Here is a 27,229-nt window from a genome sequence, read left to right on the forward strand (position 1 = left end):
CCCTTCCCCTCCTCCTCCCCGCAGCAGAGAGGGAAGGCAGTCTCTCTAGCAGGAATCTGTCAGCGGCACACCAGTCAGTAAATTAAACACCCCTGACTTATTTATGGGGCGATCTCAGCACTGGCAGGGTTAATTACGCGCTGTTGCATATCTGGATAATTACAACAGGCGATCAATAGACGCTGCCAAGCAGTGACTAGCTGCAGTTGGAGACCTCGCTGCTGCAGGGATCAAGCACTATGTGGTTCTGCTAGGCGTGCGGGAGGATGATAAAGGGAAGCGAGTGGGGCTTTTCCAACCCAAACTCACACCCCGCCGTGCGGATCTCGGGGTGTTTGCTTAGTGGATTCGCGCGATCGTTCACAACCCAGACAGGAGATTTACACAGGTGCCTTGTTTTTGGATAGTGCCTCTCTCCCTCTCCCCCCCCCTCTCTCTCTGTGGAAATCTGTGGGCTTGAATGTGGAGAGAGAGATCTGTATGTGTGGTCCCGGTGCGCACAGAAACTGAGCTCTGAAACTGGGGGATCCGAACATGCTGCCCGGCTGGAGAGGGCTTTGTACCGGGGCAGGGGCAGCACTTTGCTGCCTTCTCGTCTGGATCATCTACTCGCACTTAGTCAAAGAAGGTAAACGGGCGCCTCTCGTGATAAATAGCACTGCAATATTCTGTCACAGGCTTCCCTTTTTGAAGGAAGCACTGATTTTTTAAAAAAAGTTCAAGTGCTAAATACCGAAGGGTGTTATTTTTTAAAATATTTTTTGTGTGCCACATTCTGCTTTTCATTCTGTGTCCCTTGTAATTTAAAGTGTATTTACTCCACATACTTGTCTCGCCCTTGTGTTTGGACACGAGCTTACATAACGAGCAGGGTATACGTGGCTGCTTTGCTTAGCCAGATGAATGTATATCTTTGGCTCAGAAAGCAGCCTGGGCACCTATACACGCCTCCATAATTCCAGTAAATATGTACGCATTCCCTCTGTCTGCGTAAATGGCCATGGCTGTATTTAGTGTACACGGTGCTTGTAGTGTGTATGTAACTAAACACACACGTATTCCAGTAAATTTAAACTGACGGTGAGATGTGTGCAGCGATAGAGTGCCAGTCTATTTAATTCTGAACATTGAACAGGGCGGGAGAAATTATAACTGGTAGAAATGACTGATCCCCATCTTTTTCTTCCCGGAAAGGAACAGTTCAGAGTTTCAAAAGCCGCCAGTGCCCGAATCCTGGGTCGAATGCCACCCAAGACACGAATCACTTTCCCTCTTGTGTCTGCCAACATGTGGCCCAGGGGTTTGAACACGACTGTTAAATCAGAAGGTGCCCGAGCTGAAATACTAGGGGGGGAGGGGGTAGTCTCTTTCCCCCTCTCCTAATGCACCGAGTTACAGAGAGGAGAGCTGAAATGGCCAACAATCCGAATGACAAAGTTATCGCGGAACCACCATTTGCTGAGAGTCGTTTTCCAGTTTATTACTTTCTTTTTGAGGGGGAGGTAGGGGTTAGGTAGGCAGGTTGCAGATGTAAGGTACCTGGGGGCGCTCGCGGCCCTCAACAGCGAAGTTAACATTGAGCAGCGAACACTGGAGAAATCCTGACAGTGGGAAACTGACACATAAATATGCAAGTCACTCATGTCCTGTGAATGGACGTGTGGTTCCCCCCGCACTACATTCAAAAAGGAGGGGTGTGGGGTCAAATAATCACGCTGCCTTTTTTTCAGATCGGGAGGGGGGGTGGAATCTGAGTTAAAGGCAGAAAATGCTGGAAGCAGTAAAGGTTTCAGGTGGATGACCTTTCAACGGGACTCACGTCTTAGTCAGGGGACTGGTCATCATGGATCGTAAACCCTGCCTTTCCACCAGCCTGACCTGCTGAGCATTCCCAAATCCTCAAGTGTGTTATTTACTGAGTTGGGTCTTTCTAAAGAATCTGTTGCAGTCGCAGCACTCGATTCCAATCTCTGAGCCTCAGATGCTGTGTTGACAGTGGTGTAGCTGAGGCTGGTTTCAAAGGTTCGAGGATGTGAAATAACATGCAAGGAATTTTGCCTTGTCACAATTTCGAATCGCCTTTGCAACATTTCGTGCAGAAACAAATGGATCAGATTGAAATGTTTTTTTAACCACTACTGTATGTTACAAGTGGTAGTCAAGGATAACATGCATGAGCTAGAACAGATTCTCCTTCACAAGGGCAAAAGAATAGAACTTCCTAAACAGAAAATGCTGGAAAATCTCAGCAGATCTGACAGCATCTGTGGAGAGAGAATAGAGCCAACGTCTCCAGTCTAGATGACCCTTCCTCACAGGATCCACAGTATTTTGCTTTTATTTTAGAATCATAGAATCCCTACAGAACAGAAGAAGGCCATTTGTTCCATCGAGTCTGTACTGACGACAGTCCCACCCGGGCCCTATTCCTGTAATGCCACACATTTACCCTGCTAATTCCTCTGACACTAAGGTCAATTTAGCATGGCCAATCAACCTAACCCACACATCTTTGGACTGTGGGTGGAAGCCGGAGCACCCGGAGGAAACCCACGCAGGCATGGGGGGAACATTCAAACTCCACACAGACAATGACCCAAGGCTGGAATTGAAGCAGTGCTAACCACTGTGCCACCGTGCCGCACATTGAATAGAATTTCCTAACTATCCTCTTAGGCTTCCTTCTGGATAGTGGGATGAGGAATTTAAAAACAATGTTCAAAGACACAAATTCTACCTAAAATGTATGACCAGTAGAAATATAAATTGATGAATGGTTCAATAGTATAGATTCAGATGGAATCAAGTTCCATCTGCATCTTGCATTGGAAAAGTACCTGCCTGTCTGAGATCCCCAGCTAAAATCCTGCAAGCAATCTCCTTACTCTCTTGATATGATGCATCTGTGCTGTGCAAAAGTATGAATATGTTTGGCATGTACACATTACTACTGCTATATGTTTTGAATGCAAGCAGCAGCAGAAAGAGAATGCAATAGCTGCCACAGTGCCTCCCAAGTTTGCCCATCCCGTACATCTCTCCTTCATGGAGAGTGCCTGCAGCAACCTGCTTAGACTTCCCGTAATGCAGCTCTGAACTGATCAGCAGAGGGTGCACAAAAGCAGTGTGGGTTGACTGTCTAATTTTATTTTCCCAAACCAAAGAACCACTGCACCTCGGTAAGCGCTGTTCCAGATAGCCTCCAGTGAGATCAGAAATTCAGTCAGTGTTAAACTGATGGGACTGAAACATGCAGTGCCAAACAAATGCCAAATCCAGTGACATGCCATGCTGCTGGAGACTGAAGGACTATGGATTCTCTTTTTAATGCAATGTTTGTAAAGGTTGATTAGAAATCCAGTTTGTGGCACAGTCAACTGCATATTCCTGAGCTGCTGAAAGACATTTTCAAGGACAGTTGAAATAATATCTAGGATCTGATGCTTGGCCTGTGTTGTTTAGCTTCATGCTGTTTTGCTGAAATGCACTGCTTTCAGTGAAATAAAGATTGTAATGAAGTCCTGATTTGTAATGACTTGACACAACATTATAAAATGCACACATAATCAGAAGCATGAGCAATAAAGAGTTGAGTACAGTTTTGACAGATTTGTTTGTTGTGCTTAAGGTGGTGGGGGTGGGAGGTAGTATTGTCAGTTTCTAAATAGACCCATAGGTGCAGCTTACTGTAACAGCAGGGCCCTCTTATGAGGGGAGGAGGTGAGCGGATTCTTTCCAGAGAGCTGTCTGTGATCAGGGTCGGAGGAGAATGAGGTGAATGATCTTGATTGGACAGCACCACACAGGGATATGGTCTCACTCTATAGAATATTTCCTCTTGTAGGCTGTGGTTGTGCATTAGAATTAATCTTATCTGACCAAAAGTCTCGCGCTATTCCACTTCTTCTGATGAAATAGGAAACATGGAAACAATATACATTCAAAAGGGTACAAACAAGGAAACCAACAAGTGAGCTTGTTTTGCAATGGGATAGAAACACAGGGTAATTAGATAACCCATATATTCAAAAAGTTATTCATTTCTTAGAAATGAGGAAAGACTTGCTGCAAATATCTACCCAGTACAGTGTTTTGAGTGACAAGAAAAAACATCTGTTTTGCACTTTAGTGGATGCAAAATTATTTATCCAAAGGGTGGAATTTGAACTTATTCAGGAATATCATAACATTCCTACAGTGCAGAAGAAGGCTATTCAACCCTTCGAGCCTGCATCAAAAACAATCCCACCCAGGCCCTTTCCCTGTTACCCTGCTAATCCCCCTGACGCTAAAGGGGCAATTTACCATGGCCAACAACGTAACTCGCACATCTTTGGACTGAGGGGAAACCGGAGCACCCCAAGAAAACCACGCTGACATAGGGAGAATGTGCAGTCTCTGCACAGTTGGTGACCCAAGCTGGGAATCGAATCTGGGTCCCTGTGAGGCAGCAGTGCTGACCACTCTGCCACTGATAGGATGGGATTCACTGGCAAGTTTGTGCGCTTAAGTTGTACTCTTTGGGGGAAATACCACAGAACATCTCGGTGTTCTGCACAGTAGATCATAGATCATAGAACCCTACAGTGCAGAAAGAGGCCATTCGGCCCATCGAGTCTGCACCGACCACAATCCCACCCAGGCCCTACCCCCATATCCCTACATATTTTACCCACTAATCCCTCTAACCTACTCATCTCAGGACACTAAGGGGCAATTTTAGCACAGCCAATCAACCTAACCCGCACATCTTTGGACTGTGGGAGGAAACCGGAGCACCCGGAGGAAACCCACGCAGACACGAGGAGAATGTGCAAACTCCACACAGACAGTGACCCGAGTGGGAATCGAACCCAGGTCCCTGGAGCTGTGAAGCCGCAGTGCTAACCACTGTGCTACCGTGCCGCCCTTCACTTTGGAAATGTAAAGCAATTGCAGGCAATGTGGATACAAATGTTTTCCTGAGAGCAGAGTTGCTGAGGGGGGATCTGATCGAGGTGTATAAAATTATGAGGGACATAAGGTAGCTAGGGAGGGATTTTTTCCCTTGGGGATCAATAACCAGGGGGCATAGATTTAAAGTATGGAGCAGAAGATTTGGAGGGGATTTGAATAAAAACTTTTCACCTAAAGGGAGGATGGTGGGAATCTGGAACTGACTACCTGAAAGGGTGGTAGAGGCAGGAACCCTCACAACATTTAAGAAACATTTAGATGAGCAATTGAAATGCTATAGTATAGAAGGCTAATGGACCAAGTGCTGGAAAATTGGATTAAAATAGATAGGTCCTTGATGACTGTTGTATACACGATGGGCTGAAAGGCCTCTTTATGACTCTAAGTATTTGGGCAGGAGAAACTGAAATCTGTAAAGAAGCTTCAATACATTTTTTACCTTTAAGAAAATAGTTCCAAAGTAATGTAGTGAAGGGATGCAGTTATTATCCCTTCTTTAACCAAAGTTTTCATTGCATCAACATCAGTTTTTGAAGCAGTAAGGTTTTGAGAGTTTTCTTGAAGAAATGAACATAGAATATTCCTTTTACAGATTTCATCAGAATGAGAAATACTTTTGTTCTGAAGGAAGATCTGAGAGACAACTCAGCTGAACTCATTTCATGGCAGTTAATTGTCGCTGGAAATTGCAATTACTATCAACACCCACAGATTATTGGTAAAAGAATTATCAAGGTTACATAAGCAAAATAAAAATTTTGCAGAAGTCCCTGTTTCTAACATTTTCTCAATAAAGTGATCTTTATATGCTCTCATTTATCTTCGAGCATTCATGCCGGAGCATGGAGCCCTGGGATTAGGCATCTATCATTCTTATTTGGCCACAGTTCTTTTGTGATCTAGAGTGGCGAAGGTGCATGTAGGAAGAAATATGACTGTAGCTTGAAGAAATATGGCAAAGACTGTACTGATATTCCCCAAAACTAAAATATTCTTTGCCATTTAAGCAAGATACAGGAATGAATAGAAAGAAACATAGAAATTAGAAGACAAAGTAGGCCATTCAGCCCTTCGAGCCTGTTCCGCCATTCATTTTGATCATGGCTAATCATCAAATTCAATATCCTTTGGTCCCTTTAGCCCCAAGAGCGATATCTATTTTTTCCTTGAAATCACACAACATTTTGGTCTCAACTACTTTCTGTGGCAGAGAATTCCACAGATTCACCACTCTCTGGGTGAAGAAATTTCTCCTCACTGTAGTTTACTTCTTATCCTCAAACCATGACCCCTAGTACACTTGATAGACTGAATTTCTGTGGCCAATGTTGTGAAATTGTTTTTCTCTTACCAACAATGGACCAATTGTTCCTTTAGTGACTTATCAATGGCATTTAATGATCACTAATGTATTGTAGGACTGGCCATGGGTGTTCCTCCTAGCTGCCATTAATCGAGCAATGTTTTTGAGTTTTGTTTGTTGGTCACAATATTAGCATGGGTTAATGGTTTCATGCTGTTTTGGATCATAATGCAATAATTTTGATGAGTGGGAGAGCCTAGCTAGACCATTTCTTTCTTGATAAATCTTCAAACCAACATCTCCCTTCAGAATCATAATTGTTTCCTGATCTCAGTTATGCCGCTCGCTGCAATAGCAACAAGTCTACCACCATTTGTGTAACATTTATTCTCCATTACTTCTGTTCTTATTCCTGACTTATTAATTTTTCTTATTCATAAGTAATCACTATACTTTTCTTTCACATTGACGTAAAGCTCTTATATTCAAATTAATTTCTCATCAGTTTTTATTAACATGGCCATTTTCCAGTTGTGTTAAGTCAATGGGAAAACATTTCCATTTATTAATTGCTTTGGTGTTTATTTTAATGGAACAACCCACCAGGTGACCACCCTTCAGTAACTGCAATAAACCAAAAAGAAAAGGTTATTTACATAGATTTCACAATAAAAATACTTGTCACTATTACAGAGACAAGAAATATCAGATCAGGTAAATCTCATTTTGGATGTATAAAATACTTTCCCAAGCATATTCCAGATGCTAAAGTCAAATATATGCATGTTTCACTTAGCTATGTAAAGCATCACATATTATTTCCAAATATTGGTTAAAATGTGCAGTTCTGGTCACCTCACTATAAGAAGGATGTGGAAGTGCTGGAAAGAGTGCAGAGGAGATTTACCAGGATGCTGCCTGGTTTGGAGGGTAGGTCTTATGAGGAAAGATTGAGGGAGCTAGGGCTGTTCTCTCTGGAGCGGAGGAGGCAGAGGGGAGACTTAATAGAGGTTTTTAAAACGATGAAGGGGATAGATAGAGTGAACGTTCAAAGACTATTTCCTCGGGTGGATGGAGCTATTACAAGGGGGCATAACTATAGGGTTCATGCTGGGAGATATAGGAAGGATTTCAGAGGTAGGCTCTTTACGCAGAGAGTGATTGGGGTGTGGAATGGACTGCCTGCAGTGATAGTGGAGTCAGACACTTTAGGAACATTTAAGCGGTTATTGGATAGGCACATGGAGCACACCAGGATGATAGGGAGTGGGATAGCTTGATCTTGGTTTCAGATAAAGCTCGGCACAACATCGTGGGCCGAAGGGCCTGTTCTGTGCTGTACTGTTCTATGTTTAATATATAATGATGCGAGGCATGGATCTTGTCTAACTGCAGTCTCATAATGTAGTCAGGCTGAACCGAGACAAGTTTACCAAACCATCTTAAAACAATTTAGAAAACAGCCCTCAAGTGAATTTTTAAAATATTATTCATTCGTGGGACATGGACGTCGTTGGCTGGCCAGGATTTATTGCCCAGTTGCCCTTGTTCAGAGGGCAGTTGAGAGTCAACCACATTAGTTCATACAACAGATTTCTCACTCAGATGGGAAGATTTGATGTCTACAAATGTTTCTGGGTCATTGGTAGTAACTTTTGTCACATTATTTTTGTTACTTCTTTTGAATATGTACCACCAATTTACATTTCAAGCCAGTTCAGTTTACTATGTCCAAACTGTTAGGTTTATATTAGACCTAGTATTAGCATAATCATAATTTAGTTAAATATACCAAAGTTGCACTGTAATAAATTAAAAGCAATTGCAAGGAATGCATAGTGTACATCTACCATATAAATAAATGGCTTGTCAAATTTCTTAAGCTGTAAATTCTTGAGTCATTAACTGAATAACAGGCAAGAAATGTTGAACAGATGTTAACTCTATACAGCTGATATTATGATGATCAAGGTGTACATATAGTGCATTGCTTCATAACTACATGGTCATCAGGTTGAGTCCCAATGTTGCCTGTCATCCATATCCATGTGCCTTTTATATAAATGAGTGAGTTGTCATTTGGGGGGTGGGGGGGGGGCAATTATATCCTCCTAACATATTCTTTACTCGTCTCTTGAGGTATAGCTGTAGTGTCTGTATTGAAAAGCTCAGACTGACCGGTTCTCTTAGATTAAGTATTTTTAACGCAACAACTGGCTCTATAAGAGAAGTATTGGGAGTTTCAAAGGCAAAAATAAAAGCAGCATTAAAAAAAATGGTGGTTTCCATTTGGTGCTGGTTTTGAATTTGAAAAGCTTACAATCAGTAGAAATATTAATATACACTTAGGATAATGGCCTATTTGATTAAAACAGGCTCATATTTCAGTGTTATAACATTCCATTCACATACCATTCCATACAGAATTTCTGATCCAAGCATTACATCCTTAAATAGCATTCTTACTCAAACATCGGATTTTCCGTTTTGGAAAGTGAGGCTAAAATGGACACAAAATTACATTGGTCAAATTACAGTTAAAATTAGTCACAAACATAAAATATTCCAAGAACCAGTGCAATTGGGCAGCATGATAGAACGTAAGTGTTTCTTTTCTTTCCGCTGAAATATATTGCTGAAAGTATTTAAGAATGATGGAGTTTTATTGCTCCCGGAAAATAAGTTTATCACCAAAATAAATACATTCATTTGTCTGTGGGTAACCTGATTTAAAATTACTGTGCATGGTTTTTAAAAATAAGCACACAGGATTGTTTAGTAGTTTTATTGGTGTACACTAGTCAGTTTCTTGGCAAATTAAATATTTTTGACACGCAAAAGCTTTTAAAATGCGTCTGCTACTTCCTGTGCACCAAAGATAATCCAATTTGAAGGGCCTTCCAGTGAAATTCTGCCTGGAGAGTGTGGCTAATTTAGTGGGTAGAGCCGGATCCCAAATTGAATTTTGAACGGCACAAAAAAGATCAGGGTGAATAAAAATGTGATGTTTTAAATTCACTAATCTTTTGTGCTAATTTGGCTGAATCCGCCTAGATTGTGCTGCATTTTACTAATGTAAACAGACAAAAACTCTGGTTTGCATTATTCTATGACCGTATATTCAGCAGATTAAATTCAGTCAATTTCCTAACAATGTTGGCCTTGAGGTATAGAATAAGTTAGACTATAAAATCTTCTTCCCTCAGGTGTACGTTGTGTTAACTGTTTTTATGCTCTGGATTGAATTGCTGAATGAAAATTGTGGTGGCCTGACTTGTGATGTGGTTATTTTTATTCCATTGTTTTTAAGAATCACAAACCAAGCATTACTAAGTGCCACCAGCCATAACTGTATGAGGAGAGCAAATTCTTTTAAGAGAATACTTTACAAAGGCCAATTTTCAGGTGGAACCTTGTCAACACATAATGAGCGCTTGCAGGCTGGAAAATCTGATGTGTAAACCCTTGCACATGACTGCTACCTAATCCATGTTGAGCATATTCTTCTACTTGTATACTGACACTGCTCTCACATGTTTATTAAGGACTTTAAAACTATGCAAAATGAATAATTTCATGGCCAGACTGCTCATAATTCTGCTGTATGCTGACTTGGTCCATATAAAGTTGGCAATAATGGGAAGATATTTCCTGGTCTTTATAAGATTTGGATCAGAAAGGTGTGAAGTTTTTCTCATTGGGTTTGTGCCTTCTGTTTATATTTTTCTTCATTTTTTTCTGTTTCATGTTTTGTTGTTTTCCTGGCCTTTGCTTTCTATTTCTAGAGCGGCATTTTCAACTGCGCAATCAAACACATTCGTCCCTCCCCACTATCACTCACCTTGACCCTGGTTGTCCCTGGGGTAGTGTCAGGGAGCAGTGCCAGGGCACTGCCCAGCCATGTCCCTCACCAACCAAGGGCTATAGTTTAGAAGAATGAGGGGAGATCTAATTGAGGTGTACAAGATGACAAAGGGGATTGCTAAAGTAGACGTGGAGGGGATGTTTCCCCCCTGGTACGGCAAACTAGAACAAGAGGTTTGAGGATGAGGGGTGGCAGATGTAAAACAGAGATGAGGAGAAATTACTTCTCTCAAAGGGTCAGGAGTCTGTGGAATTCATTACCCCAGAGATTGGTTCTTGCCAGGACTTTGAGGAAATGTAAGAAAGAGGACAGATTTGTAATTAGTAAAGGTTTGAAGGATTAAGGGGAATGGGTAGGAAAGTGGAGTTGAGGCCGAGATGAGATCAGCCATGATCGTATTAGACACAGAGCAGTCTCGAGGAACTGAATTGCCTTCTCCTGCTCCGAGATTTTATGTTCTTATGTTTTCACTTCTGCGCCCCCAGTGTGGTCATGACGACTGGCTTCCGTCTTTGGAAAGTGTAGGGCCTGTGTGGAAGCCAGTGCCGATTCCTGTCGATATGACATCACACTGGCAGCAGGGAGGATTTGATGTGGCCCAAAGCAACAGTGTAAAGCTGTTTAGGTTCACGCCCATTCTGGGCATGAACCTGATTGTGTCATCGGGAAGGGCCTGGGAACATTGTGCTCGGTAATCTCGCTGGCACAAATCCTGTTATGGCCCCCTTGCGAGATTTAGTGGCCATAACCGGTTTTGCAAGGATGGTCAGTGGGCCTGAACAATTGTGCCTGTTAGCTCTGTATCTCTCAGATTTCCAGAACCCTAGGTTCTTTTTCACAATTGTATACTTAAGACTTCACAGCAATGAATACAGTGGGTGAGATGTGTTATTCATCTTGGCCACATCAATCATAACTTTCCCTACTGAAAGCTGGCAGCACCATATGTGAACACGAGTGAAGGGAATTATTGAAGGAATTATGGTTTTCCAGATCTCTACATTGAATCCTTCATGAGCAAAGGACCTGTCCTACAGGGTGGTTAATATGTGCCAATCTGCACTAAATCATGCAATTGAATGTCAGTTTTCCTGGCAGTACTCATGATTCATGCATTTTAAGGCAATGTACCAAGCCCGTGTTATTAAAGCAGATGGAACAAATGGCTGCTAAGTGGCTATAGGTATCTCTTCAGTCCTGGTTCATGATCTGATTGATAAGGCACATGCAGCCATACGGATCTTTGAGGAACATACAGTTGGCATGCTGAAAACATGTCTACACCAACCAAGGGAATTTTGCAGCAGAGCATCACCAAGATGTCAAAGATAAGGGTGTGTTACATGTTTTTTCATTGAACCATAGAATCCCTACAGTTCCAAAGGAGACCATTCAGCCCATCGAGTCTGCACCGACTACAATCCCACCCAGCCCCTATCCCCGTAGCCCCACGTATTTACCCTGCTCGTCCCCCCGACATTAAGGGGCAATTTACCACGGCCAATCTTGCCGGGGTAATTTACCACGGCTAACCTGCACACCTTTTGGACTGTGGGAATAAAGCGGAGCACTCGGAGGAAACTCACGCACCACACATCATGTGGTGAGTTTTTAGCAGTGGCTGTTGATGGTAGACAAAAGAGGATAATGCAGAATATATTGTCTCGTAATCTCTAATGGATGACCCATTCAGTTAAACTGCTGATTCACCAAACAGTGCGGACTATAAGAGCATGATGAACCGTCCCAATATGCAAGTTCCAACATTGGCCCCTCTGATAGCAGAGCTGTCGTGAATGCTCATCCTATTTATCTGCTCATATCTTAATCTGCTGCAACAAGAGTCTGGCAAAGTTTAAGAGAAGTTAATTTAATCCAAGTAATTGTTATTTGTGCCATTAATATTTGTTGCCTGGTTGTTCTCATTGGTGAGACTGTTTGTCACTTGAAATGTGTCTTATTACCCGTTCTGAGTGTTTCCTCAGTGAGGTGGCTGGCTGGTGTCCGTCAGCCTCTCCTCTTCAGATTGCATGGCCTTGTGTCTCTGTGTATTGATGCTGCAATTGTCTGCAATGGCATTGCTACAATAACTGGCCAACTTTTGTCACTTTCTCGCGGTTTGCTTGTTGGCAGTAGAGAGAACTTTGTAAACATGATGTAATATTGTCTTGACTATTTTAATTTGAGTCACATTGCTTCTGCTGCTGGGCACTCTCTCTGCACACTCATAGCTTGAGGTGTGTCACGCCGTATCAAACGTGGCTGATCAGTTGTCTCACCCACTCTTACTGCCAGCCATTGGTGTGATTTTGAACGCACCTACATATTGTTTGGTTGCTGTTTTATTTCTACTGGTTATCATTCCAATTCTACATGTTTTTGGTGCTTTCCATGGTTATTTCAAGTTTCAAAAGTTTACAGGGAGTGGGGTAGCAGGTGCTGAAGGTTTCTTACAAATCAATTGTGTCCACAACCTCTTGGGAACCAGCATGTTTTCCTCCAAGGGATTTGGTATATGCAGGAACATCCCTCCCTCTTTACTCAATCCCTGCTTCCAGTTCTGCACCAACAACTCCTTCAAGAGGGAGGAAAGTGCGTCAGAGAGTGTTGGGTGATGTGCCTCTCATGGTTGAATAGCTGCTTGTGTGTGCAGTGTGTGAGATGTCAGTATAAGGCATGCAGCAGTGATGTGTGTAAGATGGTGAGGTGAAGCCAACGGATGTCAGGTATGAGTGCTGATTGACAGAGATTATGGGCATGATTTTCCCGCCCCGTCATGCTAGTTGGGTGGCACAGCGGGACGGAGTATAAGCGGAAGGCTAAAAATCTGATTCCTGTCTGGCAGGTCGCTATTCTACCAGGCCAACTTTTTGCGATATAATTGAAGCTGATTTTAATATTCATGCCCTAATTTAAATGTCTTTAGGGAGCTTTGGGCACCATTGTCCGGGCTCACTTGGATTTCCAACCTCATTGGTGAAGGTTCTCACCAGCGGGGAATCACAGCTAGTCCCCAGCAATGGCGTGATGGCCTTGCTGGAGGGACTGGAGGCCATTGAGACCCCCCTGCCCCTGGGAGATCGGGGGTGGGGGGGGGCAGTGCCCCATGGGTACTGTCAGCCTTGCACCATGGCACTGTCAGCTTGGCACTCTGGTGCAGTGTGCACCAGGTGGGGCCTGAGGGGGCCTGGCCTCACGGTGGTGGAGGGGGGGTGCGGTGGTTGGGGGAGATGAGGGGGACTCTGCATCACCACTGGTGTGAATTGCCCAATGGCCTCTGTATTGCACAGAGTGCCATAAATTCATGAAACGCAGCTCGCCAGCATGAATGTTTTTTGGAGAAAATCGTTCCTTATAAGTAGGTGAGTGATGGGGTTGTGGTGAATTTTATTTTGAGGCTAGTGATGCAGTCAGTAGGTATATAGCATTTGAAGATGCATTCATTGATCTTGATCACCTGTGTGAGTTCATTAAGTGTCTTCCGGCACTCTACAATCCTTAGGGATAAACGTGGGGCATTAGTTTCAGTGGCAACCTGTTCCCACTTCTCACCAGATATCTAATGGGCCTACAGGTCACTCGTGGGTTTGGGACATTGCTTCACTTTTCCACTTCCTGTACCAAGACTTCCAGTGCAGCATTAAAAAATCTTAGTTGACTATGCTCTCTCGTAGTCAGCCGTTCTTCATTCTTTACCCTAGCCAGATACAGTAGCAGAATCACTTCCATATCTTGTTCCAACTACTTTGCAGATCCTCTTTAAGTAGTACAGGCTAGCTGTCAATAATATAACGTTACTAATGATATTGGGCCCCCTGCTGATGCGAGAAGCCAGTGAACAGCATGGTTAGTGCTGGCTGTATGCAGAAGTTGTTATAATGAGCAGTCAGCACAAAGTTGGCACACAGCCTGTATTACATAGAATGGACATCATTAATTGAACATTGTAACCCCTCACACTAGTTTTTGGAGGCTATCCAGTTTGAACACCACCCCCCACCCACCCCCACAACTGTGTTTTACGATGGAGTAATTATGCACAAATGCCGCTAATGAACTCCTCCACATTTGCTGCCAAGTTTTTTTCACAGTAACTTCATTGAAGTGTTAATGTAAGCCTACTTGTGACACTAATAAATAAACTTTAAGTTTTGCAAGGTGCTTTTGCAATCTAATTGCACAAGACTTGGCACAGCGATACCAGTGTTCTTTAACATGCTGGTCCAAATGAGGAAAGATACGAACTGGTCCCCAGCCTCTGGATTCCCGATCCTCTGCTACCACTTTGAGCGCACTCCTCCTTCTACATAATTCACCTATTGATCCCTCCCCAAACTGACTTTCAAAATCCGCAAGGACGGATGTGCATATGCTGATGATTGTGACCGATTTAGGCAGTGGCTCAAAATGCCGTGAGATTTACTGACCTCTCCTGTATTGTTGGAAGTTCTAAAGGAGTGTTTATAGAAGCAGAACAGCATAGGCCACCAACATAGCCTACATGCTAATATACTTTGCATCATGGTGTTGCACTTTTAATTTATGCAAGTGTAGCAGTCAGTGTGTGAGTGATCAGAGCGCAAAAGTATCATTTGGAAAAGAATGGTAAAAACCCTGAGCGAATGCCAGAAAACCAAGCTCAGAACTTGGTTTAGTAACTCAATTAACGGTATTGCAATGATAAAGTTACTTGTTTCAGAAACCAGAGACACAGTTGCTTTTGACCTCTCCCATTTTCTTAGGTCTGTTCTCACAGTCAGCAGCTACGTTACCCATGTTTATACCCAAGTAGCCTTTCTATATAATAGAACAGTACAGCACAGAACAGGCCCTTCGGCCCACGATGTTGTGCCGAGCTTTATCTGAAACCAAGATCAAGCTATCCCACTCCCTATCATCCTGGTGTGCTCCATGTGCCTATCCAATAACTGCTTAAATGTTCCTAAAGTGTCTGACTCCACTATCACTGCAGGCAGTCCATTCCACACCCCAACCACTCTCTGCGTAAAGAACCTACCTCTGATATACTTCCTATATCTCCCACCACGAACCCTATAGTTATGCCCCCTTGTAATAGCTCCATCATCCCGAGGAAATAGTCTTTGAACGTTCACTCTATCTATCCCCTTCATCATTTTATAAACCTCTATTAAGTCTCCCCTCAGCTTCCTCCGCTCCAGAGAGAACAGCCTTGGCTCCCTCAACCTTTCCTCATAAGACCTACCCTCTAAACCAGGCAGCATCCTGGTAAATCTCCTCTGCACTCTTTCCAGCGCTTCCACATCCTTCTTATAGTGAGGTGACCAGAACTGCACACAATATTCCAAATGTGGTCTCACCAAGGTCCTGTACAGTGCAGCATAACCCCACGGCTCTTAAACTCCAACCCCCTGTTAATAAGAGCTAACACACTATAGGCCTTCTTCACAGCTCTATCCACTTGAGTGGCAACCTTTAGAGATCTGTGGATATGGACCCCAAGATCTCTCTGTTCCTCCACAGTCTTCAGAACCCTACCTTTGACCCTGTAAAATACATTTAAATTAGTCCTACCAAAATGAATCACCTCACATTTATCAGGGTTAAACTCCATTTGCTATTTTTCAGCCCAGCTTTGCATCCTATCTATGTCTCTTTGCAGCCTACAACAGCCCTCCACCTCATCCACTACTCCATCAATCTTGGTGTCATCAGCAAATTTACTGATCCACCCTTCAGCCCCCTCCTCTAAGTCATTAATAAAAATCACAAAGAGCAGAGGACCAAGCACTGATCCCTGTGGCACTCCGCTAGCAACCTGCCTCCAGTCCGAAAATTTTCCATCCACCACCACCCTCTGTCTTCGATCAGATAGCCAGTTACCTATCCAATCGGCCAACTTTCCCTCTATCCCACACCTCCTTACTTTCATCAAACGCCTTACTAAAGTCCATATATATGACATCAACTGCCCTACCTTCACCAACACACTTAGTTACCTCCTCAAAAAATTCAATCAAATTTGTGAGGCACGACTTGCCCTTCACGAATCCGTGCTGACTATCCCGGTTTAATCCGCATCTTTCTAAATGGTCGTAAATCCCATCCCTAAGGACCTTTTCCATCAATTTACCAACCACTGAAGTAAGACTAACCGGTCTATAATTACCAGGGTCATTTCTATTCCCTTTCTTAAACAGAGGAACAACATTCGCCACTCTCCAGTCCTCTGGCACCATCCCCGTGGACAGTGAGGACCCAAAGATCAAAGCCAAAGGCTCTGCAATCTCATCCCTTGCCTCCCAAAGAATCCTAGGATATATTTCATCAGGCCCAGGAGACTTATCGACCTTCAGTTTATTCAAAACTGCCAGTACATCCCCCTTCCGAACATCTATTTCCTCCAGCCTATTAGCCTTTCTATGACCATAACCACAAGATTGGAAAGAGTGCAAAGAAGATTGACGAGGATGTCGCCAGGACCAGTGGGCCGGAGTCATAGGGAGCAATTGGCCAGGCTAGGACTTTATTCCTTGGAATGTAGGAGAATGAGTGGTGACTGTATTGAGGTACATAAAATCATGAGGGGCATAGATAGGATGAACACATGTAGTCTTTTTCCTAGAGAAGGGGAATTGAAAATTAGAGGGCATAGGTTTAAGGTGAGAGGGGAAATTTTTCAGAGAGACCTGAGGGGCAACTTCTCCAAGCAGAGGGTGGTGCGTATATGGAATGAGCTGCCAGAGAAAGTGATTGAGGCAAGTTCAATAGCAACATTTAAAAAGCATTTGGATAAGTACTTGGATGGGAACGGATTAGAGGGATATGGGCCAAATGTGGAAAATTGGGAATAGCTTGGAGGGCACTATGGTTGGAATAGACCGGTTGGACTGAAGGGCTTGTTTCCGTGTTGTATTGCTCTATGACACTATTGTCCTGAATTTTCCAGACCTTGGAGTCTCGTTTCCTACCATTTGAAGAGTCTCTGAGTGCCCCATAGCCATTTTATGCTCGAGTGAGCGTTGTGGCTGCAGGCTGGAATTCTGCCCCTCACTTGGGAGGAATTCCTGCCTTAGAGATCTGATTGGCCAGTAGCTCTCCAGTCTCTGCAGTGACAAAAGCTGCAATGGACTGAAGTGTAAATGTCCGAGGCTAAGTACGCACACTAGAGGCCAAGGTAAATTCAAGGGGTCAAAGGACAGGGAGGGTAGGTAATGCTTGGAGGGGCCTAAAGGAGGTGATTGGGGTCTTGGGGGAGAAGTCAGTGATGAGGGTGGGGGGGGGGGTGCTGAGAGTCAGAGGCCACCAGAACATAAGCAGGGAGGGGATTCCTGACTTCAGAAGGGGTCTTCTGATGCAGGCACATGACCACCCCCTCTCACCTTCCATCCATCTTTCCGCCCAAAATCTAAATCTATTGATTGTCAGGCTTCTCCCATGCAAAGTCAATCCTCCCGTAGGAAATGTCCTTTAAGGACCTCAATTGGGGCAAGGGTGGCTTCCCTTCTGAGGTCTTGCCTGCGCCAGCATAAAGTCACTGCATGGCTGATGCAGGATGGAACTCATAGGAAATCCTGTTTTTTTTTACAATTTCACACACCAATGCTGCTTCCTTGATTAACTTTCTCTCATATGAGAATTTGTACATATTCCTGCTCTGTGCAACTAAAGTTTAAGTGATAGTGTCACAAGTAGGCTTGCATTAACACTGCGATGAAGTTACTGTGAAAATCCCCTTGTTGCTGCACTCCGCACCTGTTCGGGTACATCGAGAGAGAATTTAGCGTGGCCAATGCACCTAATCAGCATGTCTTTCAGATTGTGGGAGGAAACTGGAGCACCTAGAGGAAACCCATGCAGACATGGGGAGAACGTGCAGACTCTGCACAGTGACCGAAGCCAGAAATCGAACCTGGGTCCCTGTTGCTGTGAGGCAGTAATGCTAGCCACTGTGCTACTGCATTGCCAAAACAGACATGAGCAAGAGTGTTAGCTTATTATCTCACACACAATATGGTTCTCATGAGGCTGACACTCCCACCCTATAATAGTAATGGTTTTGCTGGATAAAACGATCAGTCATTTACTACTATAGCAAAATCCAGTATATGATTTGTGAGATATATTTTCCATTTTATATCTACATGGTTCAGGCTGCCCACAGAACCTATGCTGCATGATGGAACCTTCTGGTAGCTGGTATGGAAAATTGTGACAGTAGAGCACCCTTGGAGTCTATGGAATAAAACTCAAAATGGCAATGTTTCTTATTCATGTTCCTTAGCAAAACAGGCATTCTGTTGACCGTATTTATGGTGCCGCAATTGTACTGAAATTAAGCAACTTTGGGTGTGCAGCAATGCAAAAGTAGTATTGAGTTGGGCTCCAATCTGACTCCTCGTGCACAGCAGTGTGAGACCTTTTCCAGGAGGTAAGCTTCACACTTAATACTGACAGTAAATAAATATCATAAGGCCAGTGGGGATGCAAGAAGTTTCAAAATAACAATCATTCTGTTTCCACTTTCTGACTATGGAAATATCAAAGAATTCTTTGTTCCCCCAGGGACAGAGACAACCTTAAAAATCTCAGCAAGGGAGAGTGGAAAAGCACAGAAGTTGCAAGTGCAAAGCTTTTAGCAATTAGGTACAATGTCCTTTTAATGTAAAAAAACCCAAAATATACCAAAGGTACCAATCTGGGTCTTGTATCCAAAGTATATAGGCCACATTTGGAGTACTGCATCCAGTTCTGGTCGCCGCACTACCAGAAGGACGTGGAGGCTTTAGAGAGAGTGCAGAGAAGGTTTACCAGGATGTTGCCTGGTATGGAGGGTCTTAGCTATGAGGAGAGATTGGGTAAACTGGGCTTGTTCTCCCTGGAAAGACGAAGAATGAGGGGAGACCTAATAGAGGTGTACAGAATTATGAAGGGTATAGATAGGGTGAACAGTGGGAAGCTTTTTCCCAGGTCGGAGGTGACGATCACGAGGGGGCACGGGCTCAAGGTGAGAGGGGCGAGGTATAACTCAGATATCAGAGGGACGTTTTTTACACAGAGAGTGGTGGGGGCCTGGAATGCGCTGCCAAGTAGGGTGGTGGAGGCAGACACGCTGGCATCGTTTAAGACTTACCTGGATAGTCACATGAGCATTCTGGGAATGGAGGGATACAAACGAATGGTCTAGTTGGACTAATGAGCGGCACAGGCTTGGAGGGCCGAAGGGCCTGTTTCCTGTGCTGTACTGTTCTTTGTTCTTTGTTGTTCTATAACTTTTAAATATTGACCCTAGTCTGATAATATGGATCTAAGTTGAGTATAACTATGAGTAAAGCCGGGTTTTACAGGTACTCAAGAGGCTTGTTGTGTCTCCTGGCATTTTATAAGTGTTCGGAGGATGTTACTGCTTGTATTCTATAGTCAGCAATTAAGGGAACAAACCACTGTGCACTTGTGCAAGCATACATGTGCAGAGCGGCCTATTAGGCAGAGTGTGAGCTATAGAATAGCATTGCTGTTCCCACAGTGCTCCTCAATATACAGCTGCCAATCTAGGATGAGTTAAATGGTATAGCTGCATCCTTAAACTCGAAGGATCATGGGTGACAGCAGTGCATTTTCCATATTTTAACATGTTTCCTCCGCAAATTTGGTCTCCCAAATAACTAAATTTCATTTTTTTTAAAAAGTAAGATCTAATAAAGCTATTTTTAATATTACATTTTGGGATTATAGACTTCATTGACCAGGCCAGCTTTTATTGCACTTTCCAGGTTGCCCTTGAAGATGGTAATGCGTGGCATTCCTAATCTGCTGCAGCATATCCTGTATGGAGTACTCCACCAGTTTAAAGAACACAAAAAGCTAATGGGGCTAAACTAGCAATCCCACTCTCATCACCTCACCTCTTAGATAATGAGATCCTCATTTTAAGGCTAGGGTCATTATTTAAAAGTTATAATTTGGATTCAAGTCCCAGATTGGTATCATTTTGCTTTTTACATTAAAAGGACACTGTACCTAATTGCTAAAAGTGTTACATTTGCAACCTCTGTACTTTTCCACTACACCTTGCTGAGATTTTTAAGGTTGCCTCTGTCTCTGTGGAAACACAGGATTCTTTGATATTTCCATAGTCAGAAAGCGGAAAGAGAATGATTGTTATTTTGAATCTTCTTGCATCCCCCTTACACTAGGCCTTACGATATTTATTTACTGTCATTATTCATTTATTGCCAGAGACGGAGCCAATCCATTATTAAATGTTCTCTTTTTTTTAACTGCCTTTATATGATGGTAAATGGTTGCTCATTGCCTGTTAATAGTGCTTCCTCATGTCTTAAGATGCCGAAATCAATTGGTGAAGACCAAATAAAAACTGTTTAGGGAATCTGAGTCCTTTTCAAGGCTTGCTCTGAGGAAATAAGGAAATAAATTTTGCATTGCAAAATGGGTAATGAAAAAAATGTGAATTCTTAATTCAGAAATTATTATTGAGGATTATTCACTCCCGAGAATGAGTTCACCAGTCCATGTCAGCAGTTTCATAGTTCAATAGCAACTAAAGGAGAGGGCAACCAACAGCTCAGAGTATAGGAGATGTACTATTTATATCGAACTTTTACACTCAGAAACAGGCCATTCAGTCAATGCTGGTGTTTATGCTCCATTAGAATTTTTCTTTCCCCACCTCTTCATTTAACTATATCAGCATTACCTTCTATTCTTTGTTCCCTCACCTTTATTTAGCTTTCCCTTATATGCTTCTAAGCTATTCATCTTAATTACCCGAGGCAGCGAGTTCTGCCTTCTGGATTGAGAAGATCTTCTAGAATTCTCTATTGAATCAATTGGTGATGATCTTATATTCATGCCTCCTAATTTTGGACTCATCCACACGTGGAAATGTTTTCTCTATGTGTACCCAATACAGTTCTTACAAAATTGTAAAGACTATTTTTACAAAGCAAATGAGATCAGGCAGAAGGTGCAGCTTAACAAAGTCAGAAGCCTAGAATTTAAAAAAAGGGTACATGTGTCTGAATGAGGGATACCAGGATACCACAAGGATTAGGAGGATTATGGTTTGCAATGAGCTACAGTCATAGAATATGTCGTGCAGAGAGAAATGAAGAAACATGAAAGTCTCTACAGTTGTTTCTTATGATGTGGAGATGCTGGCGTTGGACTGGGGTGGGCACAGTAAGAAGTCTCACAACACCAGGTTAAAGTCCAACAGGCCTTCATCAGATGAAGGAGCAGCTCTCCGAAAGCTCGTGATTCCAAATAAACCTGTTGAACTTTAACCTGGTTTCTTATGAACACTTTTGGCCACCATGACGATCTATCCATAGAATCATAGAATCCCTATAGTGCAGAAGGAGGCCAAACTGCCCCTTGGTTGGTGTATGAAAGTTTAGGAATATGAAGGATGAGGGGGAAATAATGTCCATAAAATTTAAATGTCATTTCTTGCGAAGAGGCACATTTTTACCTTTTGTTAAGCTTCTTTTTCCCTGGGTACAGTACAACAGAACTTGAGAACCATGCCAGTTCAAAGCACATGACGCAATTGTTGAAACTGCTATTGCTAGTCAGCAGTAGAATTAATTCTGAAAATGGAATAAGATGGCGTCCGGATATTGTCCCAGTACATGCGAAGAGAATAATGCCCCACACATAACATTTTTCTCAGGGTTTAGATGGCATTAGTACTGCAGTCAGGTATTGCACTCATGGTTTATGACACCATCTGAATCATTTGATGTGTTATTGCCTTGAAGAACACTCAAAAGCAGAGGTTTGTCCCATAGCTTGCAGTGCACTGGAAATAATGATCCTGTGGTTTTTCACAGCAGTATCACTATGCAAATCAAGAGTTACCTTTCCATGGTAAAGGCTTCATAAATCTCATTTATTGTTGTCAGAAATTGTGGTGTATAACATGCTCCATGGAATCTCTGCAAAATAGTTTGTTCTGTATGTTTCAATAAGAACAGTCCATGAACGATTTAAATGGTATGGAAACTTCTATATTAAATCACAATGTTTGAAGTATTAAAATATGCCAGAACAGAAGAAAATACAGCAGAATCTGTTAACTGTTGCTAATAATAACAGATTAACTGGCTCCAAGCATGTGTCATAATTGCTGGCCATCGCCAGTCCAGTTACTTTTAATGAGCATGTTAACTAGCCCAGCAGCAATGTACAGAATTTCTGTGTCAGCATTATCTCCCCAACTGTCTGTAATATTGGCAACCTCCAGTTCATTGGATTCCCTACAGTGCAGAAGGAGGCCATTCAGCCCATCAAGTCTGCACTGAATCCCTCTGAGAGAATACCTTACCCAGGCCCTTTCCCCCACCCTATCCCCACACACACATTTTGCAATGGCTAATCCCCCTAATCTACTCATCTTTGGACACTGAGGGGCAATTTAGCATAGCTAATCCACCTAACCTGCACACCTTTGGTCTGTGGGAGGAAACCAGAGCACTCAGGGGAAATTCAGGCAGACACGGAAAGAACAAAAGTCTGGGGCCACGTACCAATCGACTCGAGAACAGCTCCTTCCCTGAATGGACTTACCTTGCATTAAGTTGATCTTTCTCTACACTCTAGCTATGACTGTAACACTACATTCTGCACTCTCTTGTTTCCTTCTTTATGAACGGTATGTTTTGTCTGTATAGCGTGCAAGAAACAATACTTTTCATTGTATGTTAATACATGTGACAATAAATCAAATCAAGTCAAATCAAAACATGCAAGCTCCACACAGACAGCCAGTCACCCAAGCTCGTAATTGAACCCGGGTCCCTGGCACTGTGAGGCAGCAGTGCTGACCACTGTGCTTCCACTGACACTGATTTGGGATTTTCCGGATATTACTCAGAAATTATGACAATTTCTGATTACGCTGCTTTTACTGGTGATAATTTGCACCTAAATTTCCTGAGAACCTTATGGCCGGAAACGTACCTCCGTTCACACCACTGGGATTTTCCTATCCCGTTGCAGTGAACGGAGATTTGGCTGGGCGCCGAATTCTCCAACTTCACTGCAGTGGATGGACAGTAATATTACGCCTTGTTGCTTTTAGACTGGAATGTAAAATCTGACCTACAATCAACGGAAATAATAATGGCTCAAGGAAAATGGAAACACATACAAAACTAATGTTAACCCGAACCTTCCTTCAAGAAGTTCCTCTTTCCCTAATTGACACAAAAGCTAAAAGTCATCAAGCTATCATTTATGCATCAAAAGGTAGATTTTCCATTTGGATGCTGTTGGAACTGAAACTGGAGCGCAAAAAATCCCAGAGTTTTAAACACAAATTGCATTCAGGTTAAAGAGTTTCTGCGTTAATTCGATTTCATTTAAAAAAGACATTTTATTAGAATTCAGCCTCACCCATAAAATTGCTCCTATCCCAGCATGTATTAATCATCACCGTCAGGGAATTCCATGCGGATAATGACACTTCTTTCCAATCCTTTGACGCTCTGAAATTTAAGCTTATTTTTATTGGGTCCCGGGATACAAATAGGCTTATTTAGAAATCTTTTTGAATATAATTTTTTCAAACAAGCCTAAGAAACGGACCATAGTACCCCAATATAATTACAAGATGGTTCTGCACATTTTTAAATGTCAGTAATTTGAAGATCTATTGAAGTGAATTATGGGGCGGCATTTTCCATGCATTCTAGTAGTGTGTTTTGTGGTGGCCTAATCAGCTCACCATTGGCTGGTGACGGGATCTTCGGGCGCCACCAATGTCAACAGGGTTCCCCGCTGTGTGCACGGATTTCCTGGTGGCAGGAGTTCGTTGTTGGCGGGACCGGAAGATCTTGTCGGCAGTAACAGCCAGAAAATTCCGTCCATTCTGTTTAAGCCAGAAAAATGCACTCAAAAAGCTTTTAAACCATTCCTATTGTGCTCTTGCTCCCAGTAAAGCCAGCATAGTTTGGGGGCTTCCTCAATTGTCTGCATTTATCACGGTGGCACAGTGGTTAGCACTGCTGCCTCACAGCGCCCTGGTTTGATTCCCAGCTTGGGTCACTGTCTGTGCGGAGTCTGTTCGTTCTCCCCGTGTCTGCATGGGGTTCCTCCAGGTGCTCTGGTTTCCTCCCACATCCGAAAAATGTGTTTGCTGGGTGCATTGGCCATGTTAAATTCTCTCTATGTACCCAAACAGGCGTTGGAGTGTGGTGACTAGGAGATTTTCACAGTAACTCAAAAGCAAAATACTGCGGATGCTGGAATCTGAAACAAAAGCAGAAAATGCTGGAAAATCTCAGCAGGTCTGACAGTATCTGTGAGGAGAGAACAAAGCCAACGTTTCAAGTCTAGATGCCCCTTTGTCAGAGTTAAGAGCAAAGAGAATCAGCAGAGATTTATATTATGGGGGCGGGGGGGGGGAGGGGGGGTGTGTGTGGAATTGGACAAAAGAAATGTAAATGAGAATACAGAAGGCTGAGAAGGTGCTGAAAAGTGTCCATTAAATGATTAGAAGGTGAGTGGCAGAACAGATTGTTAAAGAACTGCCTCAGGAATGTAGCAGTTGCATTGAAGCGGAAGGAGGTGGGGTCAGGGTGTGGAATGAAGGAGAACTGGAATGGAGAAGTGGAAAAATAGAACAATAGCCGCAAGGTCTCATAACAAGCTGCAAAACCTGCTTTTGCAGACAGAGACAGCCTGTTAAAGACACTCATAACAGTGAGATAAGAATTAATATATAACAGTCCGTTTTGAGTGCTGCTTTGATCAGAACAAGACTGGCAGAAGGGGCCAGTAGCTCTCTCTCTCTCTCTCTCCAGTTCTTCTCTTTGTTTCCTGCAATGATTTAATTTCAAGTTCTGTTCAATAAAAGAAATTCATCGTGTCTTCGTCTATTCTAAGGAATGAATGGATCCTACACATGCAATGACGTTTTAGAATAAAGCCGGTACAGTTTTCTTCAGTGAAACAGCTCTCATATTTACACTAAAACATTGCAGAAAACCATAGGCCTCCATGGGCCTGGAATTTCCTGGCTCCTTGCTCCACTGTTAGCAAAGGATTAAAATCACCACCAGGCAGCTGGACATCTGGGATGATGGCGACTTTATCTTATCATTTAATTCCCAGATTCCAACTTGCAATAGACAATAAATGCTGCCCTGGTCAACAACAATCATATCCCAAGGATGATTTTATTTAAGTGGACAAATTTCACCAAGTAGTGGCAAAGACCTTACGGCCAAGTTTGCATCGTTCCTTGCGTCTCATTTGCTACATAAAAGATTACCGCATTAGATTAAGCTTAAACTTTTGTTTGCTTTTGATTTAGGCAAGTCTTTAGATTTTTATTTTAAGACGCAATAGCAACATCTCAAATGATTAGTGATCGCTTACATGTGAAAATAACACTGAGTGATGGCCAGCGGCCTGTATCACTTTTAGGAGTTTGCTTTGCTCTACTGTAGTTTCGAATAAGGCAATTGAGAACATAACTTTCAGTCTAACCCAGTAGCATTACTCTTGTGACTGCCATATAACTTGGAATGAAATTAGACTCTCTGGCCCAGAGCGAGGTTGCACCTGTTTTATTCAGTGCAATCCACCTGAAGCTTGCAAAGGGTTGAAGTGTCCACAATCTTTTGCTCTGGTTTAAAATGCATTGTGCTGGAAGACAGCCCTTGCCCATCAAACTGATCACAGTCCCAAGATAAATTCCAGGGTTTCCAGTAATTGCAGGCTTTCAAGGAGGCACTGACAACTAAATCTTTTCTTAAGGTGCAAGCACATATGTAAAAACTTTTCAATACCAGCATACTAGAATATAACTCTTAAATCGCTGTTTTTTTGAAGTCATGATCAGTTATTTCAAATCATGTTATAGAATCCTACGCTGCAGGAGGAGGCCATTCAGCCCATCGAGTCTTAACCAACCACAATCCCACCCAGGCCCTATACCCAAACCCCCATGCATTTACCTTAGCTATTCCCCTGACACTAAGGGGCAATTTAGAATGGCCAATCAACCTAACCAGCACATCTTTGGACTGTGAAACTGGCAGGAAACTGGAGCATCCGGAGGAAACCCATGCAGACATGGGGAGAATGTGCAACCAAAAGAGAAAACTCTGGAAAATCTCAGCAGGTCTGGCAGCATCTGTAAGGAGAGAAAAGAGCTGACATTTCGAGTCCAAATGACCCTTTGTCATCTTTGTCACAGTTCATGTTTGAGCTTTGACAAACGGTTATCTGGACTCGAAACGTCAGCTCTTTTCTCTCCTTACGGATGCTGCCAGATCTGCTGAGATTTTCCAGCATTTTCTCTCTTGGTGGCAGAATATGTTAATAGGACAACAAAGGTCAGTGCTCAGTGGGAGCAAAACTGAAAAGCCAGGCCAGGCGGCTATGTGTGGGAGGGGTGGGATTTTATTAGGAAGCCAAAAAAGAAAACGGGGGGGGGGGGCTCAAGATGGAGGGGAAAGTTTACAGTCTAAAGTTGTTGAACACAATGTTGGCTGGAAGTTTCTAAGTGTTCATGCTGGTGGGATCTTCTGGTCCCGCTGATGGTACACCCCTGCCATGGGTTTCACAGCAGCAAGAGTTGCATTCAACAGGAAATCCTATTGGCAGGACCAGAAGAGCAAACAACTTCAGAGTCCAATAAAATTAAACAGTTGAAATGATCTTCTGAGGTTGTTGACTTGGCTGCTTTCAAGCTGAATTCGGTGGTCGTGCTGTTTTCACTTGTTGACCCTGATGCTTCTGATGTTAAGGTGATTTAAAGATGCAGACAGTTTATTTGATCTTCTGGAGATTGCTGTGCTGAGTTGACACTTTGCTTTTTATGCAGCACCCGTAGTCATTACAATCTGCAGGCAGGGTTCAAAACTTACAAGTTGGGTGGATAGAGAACGACTCTGTCCCTTTGGTATTTTGGATGCTTGTCCTATTCTTAGAAGAAATCTTAGAAACCCTACAGCACAGAGAAAGGCCATTCAGCCCATTGAGTCTGCACCGACCACAATCCCACCCAGATCCTACCCCCATATCCCTACACATTTACCCACTAATCCCTCTAACCTACACATCCCAGGACACTAAGGGCAATTTTAGCATGG

General features: G+C 43.0%; 1 protein-coding gene across 2 annotated transcripts in view; it reads left to right on the forward strand.

Moving 5' to 3' along the window:
* Positions 1–202: 202 nt before the first annotated feature.
* Positions 203–27,229, forward strand: part of LOC144479270 (chemokine-like protein TAFA-5) — a 375,622-nt gene continuing 348,595 nt past the window's right edge. The window contains exon 1 of one of the 2 annotated variants that reach the window (XM_078197942.1): positions 203–628. In XM_078197942.1, the coding sequence (XP_078054068.1) occupies positions 535–628 (94 nt within the window). In that variant the 5' untranslated portion in view covers positions 203–534. The remainder of the gene's footprint in view (positions 629–27,229) is intronic. The other variant, XM_078197941.1, reaches the window with a different exon arrangement.

The sequence above is a fragment of the Mustelus asterias genome, chromosome 25 (genome assembly GCF_964213995.1).
Source record: "Mustelus asterias chromosome 25, sMusAst1.hap1.1, whole genome shotgun sequence".
Taxonomy (NCBI): Eukaryota; Metazoa; Chordata; class Chondrichthyes; order Carcharhiniformes; family Triakidae; genus Mustelus; species Mustelus asterias.